The sequence below is a fragment of the Delphinapterus leucas genome, chromosome 3, assembly GCF_059928025.1.
Source record: "Delphinapterus leucas isolate spDelLeu-1000000601 "Yukka" chromosome 3, BTC_Dleu_Yukka2, whole genome shotgun sequence".
NCBI lineage: Eukaryota > Metazoa > Chordata > Mammalia > Artiodactyla > Monodontidae > Delphinapterus > Delphinapterus leucas.
In genome coordinates this window covers 124,356,104-124,376,241 of record NC_143131.1, presented here as the reverse complement: position 1 = coordinate 124,376,241, position 20,138 = coordinate 124,356,104, and the positions used below count along the sequence as shown (strand labels likewise).

Genomic DNA, 20,138 nt, shown 5'->3' with positions numbered 1-20,138 from the left:
GTTGGCTTAGATAAAAAGAAAGGGGGAAAAAAAAAAAACCTGGTCAGTATCAGCAAAATTAGCAGTGATAAAGACAGAAGCATATGAGGGCACCTTCAAAAGCCCACAAACCTAATGCACATAAAAGCTGTCTTTGGAAAAATGCATGTTTCCTTTGAAAGTTGGGATTATTCAGTCCACTGTAAAGCCCTTTAATAAATAGCTTTTTCTCCATTATCTTATTTGTTCATCAAAATTTCTCAGAGACTGACAGAGTTAACAGAATGATACCCATCCAAAGGCAAAGAAACTGAAACCCAGAGAGATAAAATGACTTTCCCATGTTGTCCGAGCAAAATAGAGTTGGAATCAAAACTGAATCCCAATCTTTTCACCCCATTTTGTTACAATTACAGTATTTATCACAGTATTACCTTCAGTTTTACCCAGAGATGAGGTTCCTGGTCTCTCAACTCTCTCAGAGATGGTTCTAAGCCAAGGAAACTACTTTTTTTTAACTGTTTGTTTTCTTGGTTTAATAATATGTATTCATTATAGAGACTATAAAATGACCTATAATCTCACCACCTAATTTTGTGTATATACAACGAATTTACATCGCAATTTTAACTTAATGCTAGCTAACACAACAATAAGGGCTCAGAAAAATAAGTTAATAAGGAAATAAAAGAAAAGGGAAAATTTTTTTAATTCTTGATTTATCCAGGAAGCTTTCTCCTGTTCAGTCTAGGGCCACACACACACACACACACACACACACACACACGTGTGCACATACGCATCCCACCCACTCACACATATACACTTTCTTTCTCACTTCCCTGCTTTATTTGTCTGTTTAGCAGTTATTACAACCTAATATACTGTATATTCTATTTATTTATCTTGTTTAGTGACCATGTCCCCTACTAGAATATAGGCTCCACAGATCAGGGGGATTTTTGGTCTGCTCTGGCCACTGCTGTATCCCCTGTACCTAGAAAAACCCTGGCAGATTCTTTGTGAATGTTTATGAAATCCATGAAGGAACAAATGAATGAATGGACCCAAGCTAGGGTTACTGAAGGATAACTTAATGCCAGCCTTAGAATCTAATTCCCCTGTAAGATATAACTATGTTTCCTTCCATTCTGTTCTCTCTCTCATTTTTTTCACATGGCTATGATCAGACTGTATATATTTTGTATCTAACTTACCTCACCTAAAATTATACATGTATATAATAAGCGTAGAAAATATCTTGTCTTTTTCCATCTTAAAATACTACAACTTCATCAAAAGAAAATGTGGAAACGAAAACTCATAATTGAAAAGAAAAATATTCATAGACCCAGCCCATTGGAATTATCACTAACATTTGGTACTTTTGCCTTTTAGGTCATCAGTTTCAGAGTGTAAGTTTTAAATGACATTATGATCACACCAAAGATGGAATTTTTCATACAGGTTTTTTAACAGACTTGGCATTTCATTGCATAAACAGTTAAATGAGATGGATCAGAATTTACTTAATCGTTTCCCTATTTCTGTATATTTAGGCTGTTGTCAATTTTTTTCTTTTATAATATCGCAACAGACATTTTTTTATAAAAAGCTTTTCCAAATTTGGGTTTAAGGAAATGACTTTTGAATGGTCCCTATGCTACCCTTTAGCATCCTGCCATAATCCCCTTCTTTCCCTCACCCCACTGCTGATGTAATTTATGTCTCTGGCTTCTTATTTGTTTGAAGCTCATCCCTTAAGGGGTGACCTCCCAGTGTCTTCAATTATTATTTTAAATGATGCCTTAGGCCATTGCCTGGCACAGCAGTGCCCTCACCTTCCCGCCTCCGGCCTTCCAAGCATGGAGCTCAGCTGCCAAACTGGCTGTGCCCCCCTCCCGTCTTCAGCACTGCTTCCAGAGTCCCAGCAGAGAGGCAGATTAACCCCTTTTGTTAGCAGAGGTAATTTGCCTGGGCTCCGCATTAATAAGGAATGCCGTAAGCGGTTGGGGTCAGGATGAACAGATCTGTCAAGCCCCAGGGTTAATTTAATAGCAATCTGTTGGCTTTCTGCCTTGTATATTAGCTGTGAATCCAGTGCTCTGTTTTGCTTTTGCCGTTTAGTTCTTTGGGACAACAGGGAAATAATTTGGATAGAGAGCTCTAAAAGATAGGAGAGAGAAAATTGACTGTCAACATGCATCATTCCATTTCCAAGATAATACAGGGAGCCCCACACTGCTCCCCTCCTTTCCCCTTCGCTCCCAACATGAAGGGCACAACCACGTATGCTGGAGGCGTGTGTCTCCCTTTAGAACAGTGTAAGGGAAAAGGCTGGGTTTCTAGGTGATGCAGATGTGAAATATGCTCTCTTGTCATCCCCATAAGCCATTGAATTTTTGGAAACTAGACTCCTTCTCCCAAATGTTTTTAGAACTCAGAAAATCCTCCGCAGTTAACAATTCAAGAAATCCCTTCTCACGTTTCTGTCTCAACTTACGGTTCCAAAAAAAAAAAAACATTCATCACATCAGGGAACACAAAAATCCTAGGTCCGATGCTGTGTCCAAATTCTGGTTCTGAAAAATGTAGCCCCCAGAGTGGTCGGTGAATTGAGAGAGCACAGGTTCAAAGCAGAATCCCTGTTGGATTAGCCAGGGGAGTTTCCAGAGAGCCAGAATTACATCACTCGGAAAGGCTGGCTCTGTGAGGGCCATTCATCAGGGGAGGAGAGTGGAGTGTGGTCAAGAACCCAGGCTCTAGAGTTGGACAAACTTGGGTTCAAATCCCAGCTCCACCCTCTATGGTCATATGACCTTGAGTAACTTAACATCAGTCACTATTTCCTCTGCCAGAACATAGGCCTATTAATAATATTAACATCATAAGGGTGAGATGAAGGTCAAATGAGACAATGCATGGCACGTGATAAACATTAACTACTGCTTATTATTACCTTCCTTGTTGTCCTTATCATTACAGTTACTAAAAAGAGGATTGGAGTCATGGTTTCTCCCCTGAACCCCATAGAGTCAGACCCAGAGAAGCCCTCTAGTCAAAAGGAAGATGCTTGGGGATGAGGGATGGTGGGCAGGCTTAGAGGTCCAGGATGGATGGGAGGGAAGGAAGGAGGAAGGGTCCAGAGGCAGCAGCCCTAAGCAGACTCAGTTCTGATGCAGTTCTTGATGGTGGAGGATGTGCCTGGTTTCATATGTATGTTTAAGCCCTTCATTTTCACACATTCTAACTTTTGGGCTTTATTTTTAGGTGAGAAAAAAATAACCGTAGATGTGGCACCTCCCGCTACCACACAGCCAAGATCCCTTCCAGTTAAGCTTGTTTTTAGAACTATACTGGTAGAGGTTGAGAAAGCTGACACCGGATTTTCTTGCCCTATTTTGAGAAAAGAGAAACATGCTCACTGGCACAGTAGGGGTATGGAGGCTCTTTCTGGAGGGTGATAAAATCTGACAACAGCTGAACACTAACCTCTGCTTAACCCCACCCTGTATCGTGGCCACAAAGCCCAGGGCATGGGTCAGGGGACTGGGGAGAACATCAGAGCTGCAGCTTGGGGCCTCCTTCTGGGGGGCACTGGCCCCTGCTCCCCAGCAAGTGATGCTAACTGCAATAATATTTATAACTCTGGTAGCAGTTGAGTTGAAAGGTAGTATTTTGTGAATCAAAGGAACCCACATGCTCTGGAGACCCAAGAAATAGTTGCATCTGGATTTGTGAGGGAAATTGTAGTAAAATGAAATGTTAGTTGTCTCAAGCTAATTTTAGGGAAAAAACCCAACAGGATTTATAAGAGGTAATTGAAAGGGAAAGAGGCACAACCAAATATAAAGCCATTATTGCACCAGATGACATGCCGGAGCATGGGTGATGTTTGATAATAGAGGACTACTTTGTTAGTGCTAACGTGACTAAAAATATCAGTAGAATTACTCGTACCTCATCTAAATTCTAAGGAGGAGATTATGTTCCCAACTTCATGAAAAGCATAGGAGACTTTTATCCAACCCAGTCTAATAGCATTATCTGTATCAAGTTACTGCTTGTTGATTCAATGCAGTGTTTTCCAAAATGTGATATATAAGCTCCTGGCACAGACATAAATATGTTCAGTTTAATGGTTAAAAGCATATATCTTAGGTACGGAATATTATTTAAAATGTAACTAGCTCATTAAACCCATGATTTTATGAATATTGGATTACTGCTTAGACAAGGCTAAGTAAAGAAAAAAGTGAGTCGATTTAAGTTGATGTGGAGAAAAAATGTTAAGTTAAAAAATGCTACCTAGTGATATACAGGTGGGGCGAAATCACAAATGTGACTCAAAAGTGAGAATCATTTTGGTTCACAACATCCACATCACAAGGCCTGTTCCTTTGCAGGAAGTTGCTGGGTCCTTGGACAGCACCTCAGCCCCAGCCAGGTACCACCGTACCTGGACCCATGTCTCCCGTGCTCTCAGTAGAGGTGGGAAGGGATCAGCCCAAACTCACTCCCACTGAAGACGTTTGTTTCCACTGGGTCACCGTCATAGATGAAAGGCCAAATGTTTCATTTCAGTACACAAGGATGTGGTCTTTAAAAATAGAGGTATAGTAATTCTTGATCAGAAAGGAAAATACTGAGGGGGAAAAAACCCGATGATAAAACTAACGGTATATTCCATTGGAGACTCAGACTGTCATGCTGTACAATTGGATGGCTTCGTTTGAATGCTTAAACTCCCACATAAGCTCTAAAGCGAATCACAGCTTACAGAGACTTGAGGTCCTGTATATCTTCAATAAGAGAAATTTTGCGTAATTACTAAAGAGTACAAATCTTGCACCTGGGATAAAATCCTAGTACTGCCACTCTTTAGCCATGTGACTTGGGGCAAGTTACTTACACACGCTGAGCCTCCGTTTCCCCCCTTGAAATAATGGGGGTAAGAAAGTGCTGATTATAGAGCTGTTATAAGGATTAAATGAAATAAAGTACATGATATGCTTTTGCACAGTGACTGACCTATAGTCAGTGCTCAATAAATGGTAGCTGCTATTATTATTATTATCGACATATTATTTTAAAACATCGAAGGGATTTCATGGAAGAGGATTTGCAGTCTGTCCTAGATATCATGTATCAGCCCAGGAGTTCAGATAAAGATTCAAATATATTGGATTATTTAGTTGGAATATATTGGATTATTTAGTTGGCATGGGGCTGGTTTCTTAACCACTGTTGTAAAATGAGAAATGAAAGCCTTTGCAGCTTGATACATTTTAGCATGATTGCATGGGCAGGTAACTTTGATGTGATGGGGCATCTACATGTTATGAGGGATGAAATCCTGATAAGGAGCCAGGGAGACCTGAGTTCTAGTGCTACCTATGGCCACTGGGTAACCCTGGGCCTCATCTGCCCGGGACCACTAATACCTGCCTATTTGCTCACAGAGTTATGATGAGGATCCCCCGTGTGTGCTCACTGCTAACATGGTACGGTAAAATAAGGCGGTGATGCTACAGTTACCCCCAAGGCTCCCCGTTCTCCTGGTCCCCTCCTTGACTCGTCTGTGCCAGATATCGTCGACATCAAGCCAGCCAACATGGAGGAGCTCACAGAGGTGATCACAGCGGCCGAGTTCCACCCCCATCACTGCAACACCTTCGTGTACAGCAGCAGCAAAGGGACAATCCGGCTGTGTGACATGCGGGCGTCGGCCCTGTGTGACAGGCACACCAAATGTGAGTAGCCAGCAGCCCAGGGCTCGTGGCAGGGATGGGCCACTGGCCCCTGACATGTGGGAGGAGAAGGGGGAGGGCCTGGAGGGGTTTGATCTCCTTTCCCACCTCAGACACACTGGGAGTAAAGAAACTACACGTGTTGGCCTGACCCGGGAGTCAGTTCCATGTTTGGTATTTTGATAAAGAGGAAACCTCGCGTCCAATCCCACAAACATTGGCTTCCGGCTGTGGAATACAGAGATGAACAAGACATGAGCCCTGTCATGTAACATTGTGACATGATCTGAATTATGTTTTAAGATTCCTCTTGCTGCTTTGGGGAGAATGAACCTGCAGAGTAGAAGTGGGGGGGGACCAGTTAGGGGATGGTTGCGATATCCAGGCAGGAGATGCAGGTGACCTGGATAAGGGCAGGGTGTGAAAATGGAGGAGTGGACAGGTTCTGGACAGATCTTGGCAGTAGAGTTAACTGGACTTGCCGGACAGTGTGCGAGGCTGAGAATATACAGGAGTCAAGACTAGCAACTGGGGACACTAAATTAACACTGTATTGTGTATTTGAAAGTTCTTAAGAGAATAGGTCTTAAAAGTTCTCATCATAAAAAAAAAAAAATTGTAACTATGCATGGTGATGGATGTTAACTAAACTCATTGTGGTGATTATTTTGCAATATATACATGTATCAAATCATTATGCTATTCACCTAAAACTAATATAATGTTATATGTCAATTATACCTCAACTTTAAAAAACAAATAGCAGCTGGGGGAAAGGGTTAGTGGCTTCTTGGAGAGAGTGAGGCTTTGGGAACCAGCACCCTAGAAGGCCCAGTGATTCTAGTGGGCACCAGGGAAGGGCTTCAGAGAGAAGGGATGGGATAAAGTCCACCAGGCTGACAGGCCCTGGGATGACGCTGGAGTTTTCAGGGCGTTGACTGAGCAAAGCAGCTCCGAACTAGTGGGGGCTGAGTGCTTGGGGGCCAAAGGCTAAGACCGATGTAAGCGGGTGAAGCAAGAGTCAGCTGTGGTAGCCAGAAGGGGCCTGGAGCTAGCAGGGAGGTTTTCTAGGAGACAGAACTCCCCAGAGTAAAGGTGCCTAGAGGGCAGTGGTCACCCATGTCCAGTGTCAGACTAAATACCGTGCAGCTGCCAAGATGTTCAGGAGCCATGAGAGCTGTTTGTCTGGCCAGCACCTTCTGCCGGGTGCCGCTCTGCCACTACAGCCTGGACAGCCGGGAGTGAAGACCTTTTTCTCCCACAGCCTCAGCTTTCGATTTTAATTCCTATGGGACCTGAGCGATGTGATGACTCTCTGTGTAGGTGTATGGCTAGGAAAGGTGTGAATATCTGGGTCATTTTGATCATTTCTGTTTGCTCATTCGCCGTGAGGAGTATTGCACAGGAGAGCTGGTATGTCTAGTGTAGTGGGATGTAGACTGTGTGGATTCCAGAGTCATACAGACCCAGGTCAAAGGCAGTCTTCACCCCTTATTAGCCTCCTGACTTTGTCCAACTTTCCTTTACCTTTCTGAGCCTCAGTTTTCTCATATGTAAAATGGGTAAGATAATAACATCCACCTCATGGGTGTGTCATGGGGATTAGATGAGATAACTATTAAGAATTGTTAATGAGTTGTTTCATACTAAGTGTGTTTTATGCTTCCAGGAGATTTCAATTCAGATGATCCACACTTCCAGTACTCAATCGCCATTGTGTAGCTAGTAGCTACCGTATTGGACGGTGCTGATTTAAGATTTCCTTCATTGCAGAAGGTTCTCTTGAAGAGTACCGATCTATACTGTTGGCTCCTTGAGGGTGTGGACTTACTTTGTTTTGTTCACTGCTGTTTCCCTAGCACCTGAAACAGTACCTGGCCCATGATAGATGCTTTATCGATGTTTGCTGGTATCTGTGCCGGTATTGATCTTTGAGCAATACTTACTTATAAGCCAAAAAGGGGGAAATGTTCAAGGCAGAAGGATCAGCACGTGCAAAGGTGCTGAGGCATGAAAGGTCATAACATGATAATGGAGTTGAATTTTCTCTCAAAGTCAGTGAACAGCCACTAGAGTAACCAGGGGACTGATTGGAATTATTTTTTGGAGAAGTTGCTTAGACTGAAGGCAGAAGGATGGAGGTTGGGTTCTGTCTGGGAGAACAAAGAGTCAAGAAAAGAGGTTAGGAAGATTCTATAACGTACGCAAGGATTTCTTAACGATGCACTATTGAATTGGGGGCACCCGATCCTTTCTTTGGGGGAGGTAGCTGTCCTATGCATCATAGGATGTGTAGCAGCATCCCCAGCCTCTACACACTAGATGCAGGCAGCAAAGGCCAGTTATGACAACCAAAAATGTCTCCAGACATTGTGATGTATCCTGGGGTGAAAATTGCTCCCAGCTGAGAATCACAGATGTAGACTAAAATTCATTGGCAATCCTTCAGCATGATCTTCTTGTATCTATGATGTATCCATTACTGTTAAGCAGTGGAAAGGGTAAGACATCTCCTAACACTCAAGGAATTTCACGTTTGGCTGGGGAGGCAAGATGTACCCAGGACACCCAAATGAGTGGTAGAGGCGATTAGGAGTTGGGATATTTGGGGAAGGGGGGGAGAGAGGGACATTGGAGGTAGACCCCACAGGGGAGGCAGAGGCTTGAGTGGTAGTGTTGAAGCACAAGTAGGAATTGGTTAGGTAGGAACTAGAGAGAAGGGTGTTTGGGGTTGTACACACAAGAATGGGCAAAAGCCTGAAGTTAGGAAATGACATGAAACCTTTAAAGAGCAAGAAGTGTTGGGCTTGGGTTAAAAGGGGAATATGGAGGAAAAGAGGTCAAATAGGGATGATGGTTTATATCAAGTCAGTCGTTGAAGGTCAGAATCAGAAGTTATGCCTGCATCCATTCATTCATTCATTCATTGAGTACCTGCTCTATACTCAAGAGTCTGGCTCCTATGGTAGCCAGTCCTTCTTAAACTTTTCCACCAAGTACAGCACTCCCAGACCCAGGCTGTGAGCCTGGCTGCTCTGCAGGAAGGGCACCAAAAGGCAATCCAGCCTCTCTGATGTGCTCTGGGTGGCCCGGCCTCTCAGCAAAGGCAAAACTGCACATGCCTGACAGAGGCCTGAGGCTCCAGGGGAGGTGCTGACCACGGTGGATTTTCTTTGAAGTCTTATTTTGTCATCTTAAAATTTCACATGGATTTTATATTTTATTCCCATAAAATGACTACTTTCCATTTAATTTAAATATTACATTTCTACCCATCCCCAAATTTCAAGCAAAATTGACATTTCCAAAAAATTCAGCATTTATCTATGGCTTCCTATACCACATGGTGCACCCCCACATCGTCCTCCTTCCTGACCTCTAAGGATGCATACATGTGCCCCAGTTTGAGAAGCGCAGCTCCAATATGTGGAGAGCAATTGGAGATCATTTGGCTGGAGAACAGAGCTATAGAATTTATGTTTTATGGAAGATTAACACAGTGGTGGTGGGAAGAAACATAGGAGAATTAGAAGGTTTTGCTTTAGTCTCAATACAATGGAAATTCATAACCTAGAGAAGAATGGTAGCACAGGGAACTCTACTCAATACTCTGTAATGGCCTATGTGGGAAAAGAATCTTAAAAAGAGTGGATATATGTATATGTATAACAGACTCACTTTGCTGACCACCTGAAACTAACACAACATTGTAAATCAACTATACCCCAATAAAAAATAATAAAAAAAAAGGATGGTAGCTATGGAAATTGAAAGAAAGGAAAGGGAAAAAGAAACGTTTTTCTTTCAAAATAACTGTGGGGATGTAAAGCAATATTAGAGATTGGTGTTCATCACACGTGGATGTTACTTGTTCAATATCCTTCCCCTCTAGACTGTAAACTCTCTGAGGACAAGAACTGGATCTGTTTTGCTCACATTGTATCACAAAGGACTGACACACAAACAGGTGCTCAGTAAATATTGATTCAATAAATAAATTTATGCTGAGAGTTGACATAAGCGGCGTGTGGATTGCGGACTAATAAGAAGCCAAACTGAAGGAGAGTGAACGGTTGAGGACCAGTCTGGGACATGCTGTGTGGGAGGTGACATAAGCTGTGTGACCGGGCTTGAGGGGCCACCAACCCAAAGTGGATGCCGGAGATGGCACGAGAAGCCCGGTGTGTTCACAACCCAAAGTGGCAGACACCAGCCTGGGCTCTGGGGTCAGACAGACCCACAGGAGGGCTGGATAGTGAGGAGGAAGCTGCCTGGGAGGCTTGGTGAACTCTGAACTCAAGATGGAAAAAGGATAAGGCCTTAGGCATTTCCGGAACTAGAATTGTTTAGAGAAGAAGCTTTGGAATCAGAACGCAGCTCTGTCGCTCAGCATCTGTGTGACCCCCAATCAAGTTTTGAATCCCTCTGAATCTCAAGTTCCTCCTCTGAACATAGAAATAATATAATAAAGACCGTCTCATAGGGCTGGCTCTTCCCAAGGAGTAACTGTCCTCAAGTGTATAAGAGCCTAACCCTCTGCCAGGCACACAGGAGACAGTGAACGGCAGCAGCAGTTACCACAGTTACGCCTCCTGAGTACCCCCCGGTTCCAGACCTGCAGCTCTAAGAGGCCTGAACCTCCAACTTTATTCCATGTCCACAAGCCCCATTAGTCATTTATTTAATTAGTACTTGTTGAGCACACACTATATGTCAGGTACTGTACCAGACTCTGGGGACACAATGGTGAGCAAAACCAGATCTGCTTTCTTCCCTCTTAGAGCTCAAGGTCTATACTAGTGAGGGTCTCCAGAAGAACAGCACCAATAGGAGATATATATATATATCATATATATACACATATGCATATATGTACACATACACATACACATACATGTGTGTATGTATATATAAATGTGAAAGATTTGTTTTAAGTATTCATAACAATTAAGGTCATGCAATCATGGAGGCTGACAAGTCCCAGGATCTTCAGTGGGGCTGCAGGAGAGCCGATGAGGTAGTTTTAGTCCAAAGGCCAGCAGACTCTTGACCCAGGAAGATCTGATGGTCCAGTCCAAGCACGAAGGCAGGAAAAAAATTGATGTCCCAGCTCGAAGGAGTCACACAGGAGAATTCCCTCTTGTTGGGAGGAGGGTCAGCCTTTTGTTCTATTCGGGCCTTCAACTGATTGGATGAGGCCCACCCACATTAGGGAGGACAATCTGCTTTACTCGGTCTGTTAATGTAAATGTTAAATTCATTCAAAAATACCCTCCTAAAGCCCCAGGATAATGTCTGACGAAATATCTGGGCAGCCCATGGTCCAGTCAAGTTGACGCATAAGATGAACTATCACACTGTCTAAGGAGGAAAGACGCATTCATCAGAGAATCACAGATAGATAATGACATTGTGACTGTAATAAGTGGTACGAAAAAGAGTCTTGTGGTGTCGTGAGGGGATGTGACAAGGACCTTATACCGCAAGGCAGTGACCACCGAGCTGCTACCTAAAGACTGAGACGTTCCCTGGGGAAAATATTGGGAAGGGTCATCAAGCCCTCGCACCCAGGAACCCCCTGGGGGCTGCTTCTCCCTGCAGCCTTGGTCCCACACAGCCCTTGAGAAGTAGAGCCCAGGGGACAGTCCCTAGGGAGGCTGGGAGCTAGCTGGCCACCTGCAGACCCCTGCCTCCCCACGCCCCATCCCGACACCAGCAGTGCTGTGAATTGCCAGCCGCCAGCCTCCTAATCTAATTAAGAAGCAAACGAAATTCATTTTCCTGACTCGTCCAAAGTGCCGACCTTCGTCAGTGTGCATCTCCCTTTGTTTGGCTGCTGCAGCGGCAGCGGCCCGAGCTCCCGCCAGCTGGGAAAACAAGTTCAATCTGACCCCGCACCTGACATTTCATATTGATTTTCTCCATCCTCCTCCGATACCAGCCTTCTGTCGACCACGGTTCAGCCCGGGTGTGCGAACGGAATGGAGACAGTTCATCAGAGTTCAAAATGAAAAGCAACATTGGCTTTCGGAGATGAACTCTGAGAAGGAGGGTATTTAACAACCATCAATGTTTAATCAAAATGCCGAGGAGTTCCGTGTTATCAGAGCTGCATATATTAATTTCCATACGTCCCTCGCTCTGCATACTCAGCAGGGGTTGGAAAGGATGATTCTCTTCCTCATCTCTCAGGTTTTTTTCTATCGCTTCTGGCAGTAATGACAAGGGTTGTATCTGCAGTTTGAGATTCTAATGGCTGAAACAATAGGGTGTTGATGGCAGCAGCAGCGGCTGGCCTGAATCTTGCTGTTCCCTTTTAATGCGTGAGTACTGAGAGTTGAGTGAAGAAACTGGCCAGGTGTGATGAATGACAACCAAGGGAATGAGAGAGAAATTAGATCTAAACTCCTTTCCAAGACCCACAGGAATCTGGTCCCTGTCCACCTTCCCATCCTCAGTTCCCTGTAGTCTGGCCACACTGGTCTGCTTCCTGTGCCTTCAACACACCAAGCCCTTTGTGCCTCAGGCCCTTTGCACAGGCTCTTCCCCTACCTGGAATGCTCTCCCACCAGGCCCTCCCTTGTTTAGACTGCTCTCATTTTGTAGGTCTTTGGGAAACTATCACCTCCTCAGAGAGGACTTCTCTTTTCCCCCCATCTGCACCCTATTTCTACTGCATCACCCTATTTTATTTCTTTATGTATTTCTTAGTACTCAGCTATAGATGTTTGTTTTTCTTCCTCTGTCTCCCTGACTAGAATGTAATCTCCATAAGGACAGGGACTTTATTTTACCAACCCCTGCATTGCCAACCCAGCTACAAATGGGGCTTCACTGAACAACTGCGGTAGAAAAGCAGGCAGATGGGAAAAGACAGATGAAAGAAGGTGTTTTCATTTACTAGAGTTGCTATAACAAAATACCATGAACTGGGGGGCTTAGAAAAACAAAATCTTACTGTCTCCCTGTTCTGGAGGCTAGAAGTCCTAGACCAAGGTATCAATAGGGTTCATTTCATCTGAAGGCTGTGAAGAAAGGATCTCTTCCAGGCCTCTCTCCTTCGCTTGCTGGTGACCATCTCCTCCCTGTGTCTTCACATCATCTTCTCTCTGCACCTGTCTGTGTTCAGAACTGCCCTTCTTATAAACATACTCATCGTATTGGATTAGGCTCCACCCTCATGACCTCATTTTTTAATTTAATTACCTCTTTAAAGACCCTACCTCCAAATATGGTTACATTCTGAGGCACTGAGGATTAGTACTTCAACATAAGAATTTGGGGAGGGGGAACGCAATTCAGCCCCTAATGGAAGACCTGAAAGTCATCCAGAGCACAGTCCCTGGAGCTGACAGCTCCAGGTGTGGGTCCCAGGCCCGCTCGTTGCAGGCAGCCTGGGCAAGGCGCCAATGCTGATCTTTTCCTCCAGGTGGCAAGGGTGAAAAGTGGTCATGGACCAGCTCTTAGTACAGCCCCTGACCTGTCGTGAGCACACAGTGTGTGTGACTCTTATTGAACGTGGTGGGGGACAGAGGACAGGGGCAATAAAAACCTGTATGTGGAGCCTCTACACCTCCCCCGTGATCTCCATGAGTTTTATGGTGACGGTGCCTGGATACTTTCCCATGGTGCCGAAACATACTTGCTCTCTGAACAAAGAGGACTTAAACTGTTTCCTATTCAAAAAGGGGGAGGGGGTCTTAAATAAGTAGTTTGTTTTTACAGCATGAAAGAAAAGCAGCAGGTTAGGAGTATGGGATTACCAGATACATACTACTATATATGAAGTAGATAAACAACAAGGACCTACTGTATAGCACAGGGAACTATATTCGATATCTTATAACAACCTATAATGGAAAAGAATCTGAAAAAATATATATATGTATATGTAGGTACATATTTATATAACTGAATCACTTTGCTATACACCTGAAACTAACACAATCTTGTAAATCAATTATACTCCAATTAAAATAAGTAAAATTTTTAAAAAATTTTAAGAAAAAAAGAAAAGTAGCAGTTGGAACCCTCAAATGGGAGTGGGACTAGAGAAAGAGGTTCCTGTGAAGGTCCATAGAGATGTAACCTGCCACCTGTGAACACAGGTAAAGATGGAGCAGGTGGGGAAATGCCTATGATAAATGTTAAAGCAGCACGCAAGATTACAAGCCCACTCTGAATTCAGCAGTGTGAAGAAGAATACGTGTAGACAAAGACTGGGGCTCTTCATGAAAGGGATGATGTCAGGGCAGCAAAATTCGGGCAGCTTCCCTATTTTCCAGATTCTCCGCAAGGTTGTAGTTTTACTTCTATAATTGGGAGAAGCTTGGTGGATAACAGGAGAGCCCGCTGGGTACTGCAAGGGTAGAAAGAGGAGATTCCCTCTACACACACCGTTGACAGCACCTGTCTTAGGTACTGGGGCGGGCCAGGGGGTGGGGAGCCCAGGATGATATTTCCTGTCTTAGCCCATTCGGGCTGCTATAATCAAATACCACAGACTGGATGGCCTAAACAACAAACACTTATTTCTGGAAGCTGCGAAGCCCAAGATAAGACACCAGCAGATCCAGTGTGTGGTGAAGACCAGCTTCTTGGTCCGTAGATGGCCATCTTCCCTCGCTGTGTCCTTGCATGGCAGAAGGATGTGAGGGAGGCTTGGAGTCTCTTTTTCGTAAGGTCACTAATCCCGTTCATGAGAGCTCTACTCTCATGACCTAATCACCTCCCCAAACCCCCTTCTCCAAATACCACCACACTGGGGATTAGGTTTCAGCATACGAATTTCAGGGGACACAGTCATTCAGTCTATAGCGTTCCCTGTAAGCACAGCCCAGAACATGTCTGCTTTGTTTCTTCCCTTCTGTCAAACTAAACTGACAGTAGGGAGTGACTTCAGAGAAGGGCCAAGATAGGGAAGGAAAATCAGCATGGTGTCCACTATCAGTCTCTGTCCGCGGCCTAACTGGGTGACCTTAACCGGGTTACTTAACCTCTCTGTGTCTGAATTTGCTCACCTATAATATATGACTAGTAGCAGCACTTACCTTATTAGGGGGCATGGGAGGATCAAATGAGAAGACACCATGAAGCCTTAGAACAGTGCCTGGCCCAGGCACTGATAAGAGCTCCGTGTTTGTTATGGTCGTGAAGATGATGCTCTCTTACTTCCCTTCCAAACGTGTCTAAGAGCAGGAACGGGGGAAAGGCAGCCATAGTCGTGATGTAGTCCTGTCAGCAGCCATAATCACAGGGAACTTCTGTGACGTTTACTATATCCAGAAAGTAAGCCAAGGTCCTGACAACGCTATGGGGGGCATCCTCGTATCTGTCACATTTTACAGATGAGGAAACTAGCTAAGTGGAGGAATGATACTCTGCGGCCACCCAAGAACAAGTGACACCTGGGGTTTGATCCAGTCTTGTGCCTCTTAACGAGGACTCCAGAAATCACTTGCTCAACTAAGACTTATTCAACATCCATTCATTCCTGCCTTCAGGGAGCTTACATTCTAGCGTGAAGGGAGGAAAGAAAATATATACTAGTACACAAATGAGTGAGATAATTTCTGACACTGATAAAAGCTATAAGAAAATTAAAAGGGTTAACGAGTAGCCAGGGTGGTGAGGGAAAGCCTTTGAACTGAGACCCGAATTGTCAAAAGGAGCCAAACAGAGAGATGATGTCAAAGTAGGAAGACCTTGACATAGGGACAACCGTGTTTGTTCAAAGAAGAGAAGAAAGACCAGTGGATGGAGATCGGTGAGCTGGGAAACAGGGTGGAGGGTGACACCGAAGAGGCAGGCTGGGGCCAGATCATGGAGAGCCTTGCAGACCGGGGCAGAGAGCCTGGATTTCATTCTAAGTGTGTTGGAAGCTAGTAGACAGTTCTAAGCAGGCAAGTGAATACTCTGTTTATGGTCTTAATTTGCTATAAGGGTTGGCAGGCCAAGAAGCTCTGGGACCAGTTAGGAGGCCCTTGCCACGGTCTGGGAGGAAATGATAGTGGCTCTGACCGGGGCTGGGGTGGGTAGTGATGGCGTGATAAGTGGACAGACACAGAATCTACTGAGGCGGTAAGGCTAAGAGGACTTGCTGAGAGGCTGAAAGTGGAGAGGTGACAGAAAGGGAGCATTCTGAGAAAACTTAGGTTTTGGTTTTGAGCTGCCGAGGGTATAGTGGTAACACATACTGATGAAAAGACTCAGGAAGGAACAGGTTTGGTGTGGAAAGACCAAACACACGTCTCTTTTGGATGTGTCCGGATTGAGATGCCTATGATACGCACATTTAGAGAAGCCTGGTAACAAGTGGATACCTGAGTCTGGAAGTCAGGGGACAGGTCTGGGCTGGAGATAGAAATTTAGGAGTCATAAGCATCTCCTGGTCTTTAAAGCCATGGGACAAGGTGAAGTCACTTAGGAGAGAAGATGTAGATGCAGGGGAGTGGAGAATCCAGGATGGAGGCCAAGGGCACGTCAGCATTTGCCAGTGGGGTTGGGGTGAACAGGGGGGCAGCCTTTTACAAGAGACTGAGGATGAGCTGCCAGGGAGGTAAGAGGAAAACCAAGGGGTGGCGTTGAGTAAGCATATAAGCCAAGAGAAGGGAGTGATTTAGAAAGACACTGGGATCAGTTATGTCAAATGCTTCTGCGAGGTCAAGAAAGATGAGAGTAGAGAGGTGATCATGCGATTTAGTCTCATGGAAATCTTTGGCCATTAATTAGTTAAAGTAAAAGCAATTAGCAGACTGCCAGGCACATTAGGTTCCCAAAGCATATTTGCTGGATGAAGTCAATCACAAATGCGAACTCCATGCTCAGTGTCTGATGACACAGAGCAGATTCCTCAGTTGCACCTTAATTCCATCATAGTTTGGCCAGACCTGCCTCACTCCTCACCTGCCCCACAGGTCCCATCCTATTGAGAGGGTGTGGCTTGTGCTGGGGACTTGCAGGAGGTGAAGCTGGCCAGGGTGAGGAGCCATGGGTCCTCTCAGCGGCGGTGACGGGCAGCCTTGCAGCACCCGTCCTCTTGCATTGGCTCTACCGGTGAGACTGGTGCCCTTCCACACTGGCAAATCTGCAGCTCTAAATGGCCACAGAAATTCCCTCCTTCAGATGAAACCAAGGCAGGCTGGCTGTCCAGAGGTAGTCAGCCACAACCCTGCAGTGCACTTAAATCTGCCTGTCATAGGCCTGGTGTGAAGATGCTCTGACCTTTCCATGTTGTGGGGAAAAGGTATAAGCACTTTAGGCTTTAAAGTCTGAGGTGTTTTAGTGAATAGTGTCATTAGAAAAACAGCTTGGTTTCCAATGCAAACGGGGCAAAGTTTGATGCCTAACCTAATGATCTAAATCAGAAATTCCATTTTCCTTTAAAGGTACGTATAGCGGAGGGGGATGGATATTAGTTTTGGGCTCTTCTAGGTCTCAATTAAGTTTCATAGCAACCGAAGAAGATTGGTTTTAGTAACCCCAGTTTACAGAGGAGGCACAGAGAGGTGAAGAAACTTGCCACAGATCACAGTGAAAGAGCCAAGATTTGAACCCGGGTCTGTCTGCTTCTGGGAGAAGAATGAGAAGAATGAATTCTTCTCCTGGGTATTTGACAGCAGAAGAAAGAGTGTGATCTTTTTCTAACATCCGCAAGGATAATTTCACGGGACTCCATTTTATATAATCCCCATGAGCTGGATTCCTCAGCCCAACAGCTTCCAGTGGCAGCACTAACTCTGCCCTTGCACAGAACATGAAATCCACTATCTCATCCATCACCTTCATCTACAAACTTAATTGCCAAGTCCTGATTCTATAGGCCACTAGATCCCTTCATAAACCTACAGCTCATTCCCCAGGGCTCTGATAGAATGTGTCCAAAGGCATCAGCTGAGGCTGCCGCTGCAATGCATCTTAAAACCTCTGAGGTTTGGGACAGCTTCGGAAGGGGTTCAGTATTGATTGGGGGTGTAATTAACAGTGTTTATTTCAGGGGGGCTTGGTTAGGTTAAAAAGATAAGGCCCTTTATTAAAAATGCTTTTAATTTTATTAAAAATCCTGATGACAGGATTACAAACACACACAGACACCCACGCCCCTGCTCCTGGAGAAAAGCCAGAGCCCTGCTACAAGCAGCAGAATTCACGGAAACCCACCCGCTGCCGCAGTCCAGCGTCTACCCCATTCAAGCTTAGCAGCAATTAGCAGCAGAACAGGCAAGGCCCAAACCATATAGTATAAATAGAAGCCCTTCCCCCTTCCTCATTTCCATTTTTGATTAATTTAACCAGTTCTGTCAATTAGTCATCCTGGAGACTCCAGTTGAGTGGATTTTCCTAAGAACAAGAAAGCTTATTAATTTTGGAGGCAAGTGTCATTCATTAGCACTTGCCACTGTCCCAGGTCCCGCCCTCTCCCCCGCAGGAGGTCTTAGATAAGAAGGCAGCAGAGGCTGAAACTGGTTCAGGCATGTGGCTGCAGCCCCAGAGACACACAGAACGGGAAAGGTTGGCCATGAGGTTATAGGTGGCTCTGGCTGCTCTGGGCTTGGGACGTCTCAAGGCCACTTACCTGTCATCACGGTCCATGACAAGCCATCACTGGCAAAGCAGTCACAGACACCGGGTGAGCATTCGCAATTTGAGGTTCAGGAGAACGCCAGTCCAGGGGATACCCAGGAGAAATTTTCCCCAGGGAGGGACATTGCCCTGACAGAGCCTAGGGAGGGCTCTGGCCAGGGCAGGATGGGTCTTACAATAGCCTGTCTCTTCCCACCAGAGGGGACATCCAAGTTCACCTCTTCCTTTTTGTATTGAGTTTCCTATGGCTGCTGTAACAAATGACCACCAACTTAGTGACTAAAACAACATAAACTTGTCATCGTATAGTTCCGTGGGTCAGAAGACTGACATGGGTCTCACTGGCTAAAATCCAGGTGTAAGGAGGGCTGTGTTCCCTTCTGGAGGCTCAAGGGGACAGTCTGTTTCTTTGCTTTCTCCAGCTTCTTGAGGCCATCGCATTCCTTGGCTTATGGTCCCTTTCTCCATCTGAAAGTGGACAGTGGGACAAACCCTTCTCCTGCCCTATCACCCTGACTCTCCTTTTCTGCCTCCCTCGTCCACATATGAGGACCATCGTGATTACAGTGGGCCCGCACAGGTGATCCAGGCTAATCCCCTTACTTTAAGGTCAGCTGATGAGCAACTTTAATTCCACCTACAATCTTAATTCCCCTTTGCCGAGAAAGGGAACACATTCATGAGTTCTGGAGATTAGAACATGGACATCCTTGAGAAGGCATTATTCTGCCTATCATACTCTTCAAGTTTCGCCACGTAGGCTAAGTACCCTCCATCAGAGCACTGATATGATAGGTTGAAATGACCTGTTTCCGCTTCTGTCCCACTAAATGGTTTTCCTCCGGGATGGCTAAGGCTGTTTATTTTTCCCTTCTACGCTTAGCATAGTGAAGGTGCTAAATAAATGCTTGTAGAACAACTAGAGTCACGCAGTTTGATAAACTTGTACCCACTCAGTGCTTCTCTTTACACAAATGAAGAGGCTCCCACCAAAGAGTGGCTTACCCCATCTGCGTTCACTCATTCCTAGCTTTGGAACGCTTTGGAATTCGTAGACAAAGGGAAGTGGGTCTATGAAATGATGGTAATCCACCTACTGTTCATTTATTCAACAAATATTTCTTGTTGCTACTATGTTCCAGGTGCTGTTCCAGGCACTAAGAAAATGGTACCTCCTTCCCCCATGGCACTCTATCCAGGTAGATTAAGAGAGACAGCAAACACATAGGTAAATACGATAAGGCAAGATTTGGTGAAAAGTGTTTCTGGAGAAGCAGCAGCAGCAGCAATGCAGAGGCTGTGAATCTGCGCCGTGCTTGGCAAGTCAGGGGGCAGAAGGAAGACCAGTTTGGCCACCTATAGTGTCGTGAGAAGGGGCAGCAAGAGGGGAAATGGGAGGAGGAGGCTGGTGGCTCAGATCACACGAGGACTCTACACTCAGGGTAGTCACCACCAACAGCCCAGGGGCCTCATTCTCACTGGCTTCTATGCAAAGGACTTGGGAGTTAGGCAACATGGTAGCCCTGCAGGCAAAGGCAAGGAATTTGGCTTTTATTTTATTTAAGAAGGAAAATCTGGTAGGGTTTGAGGAAAGGAGTAACGTGGTTATACTTGTAAATATATCACTCTGTGGCTATGTAAAGAATGAAGCATCAGGAGGAAGAGTGGTTACTGGGAGAAGAGTTAGAAAGCCATCAGAATGGTCCAGGCAAGGGGGGTGATAGTGGCTTGGACTCAGATTGGGCCGATTTGGGCTACATTTTGAGTGTAAAGTTAACAGGACTTTTAAAAAAAATTTTATTTTATGTTGGAGTATCGTTGATTCAC

The 20,138-nt window shown here is 45.0% G+C and overlaps 1 protein-coding gene across 1 annotated transcript in view; it reads left to right on the top strand.

Annotated features, from left to right (window-relative positions):
• Positions 1–20,138, top strand: part of PPP2R2B (protein phosphatase 2 regulatory subunit Bbeta) — a 99,826-nt gene that overhangs the window by 44,849 nt on the left and 34,839 nt on the right. Inside the window, exon 3 of the mRNA XM_022590023.2 lies at positions 5,568–5,732. Coding sequence (XP_022445731.2) covers positions 5,568–5,732 — 165 coding nt within the window. The remainder of the gene's footprint in view (positions 1–5,567; positions 5,733–20,138) is intronic.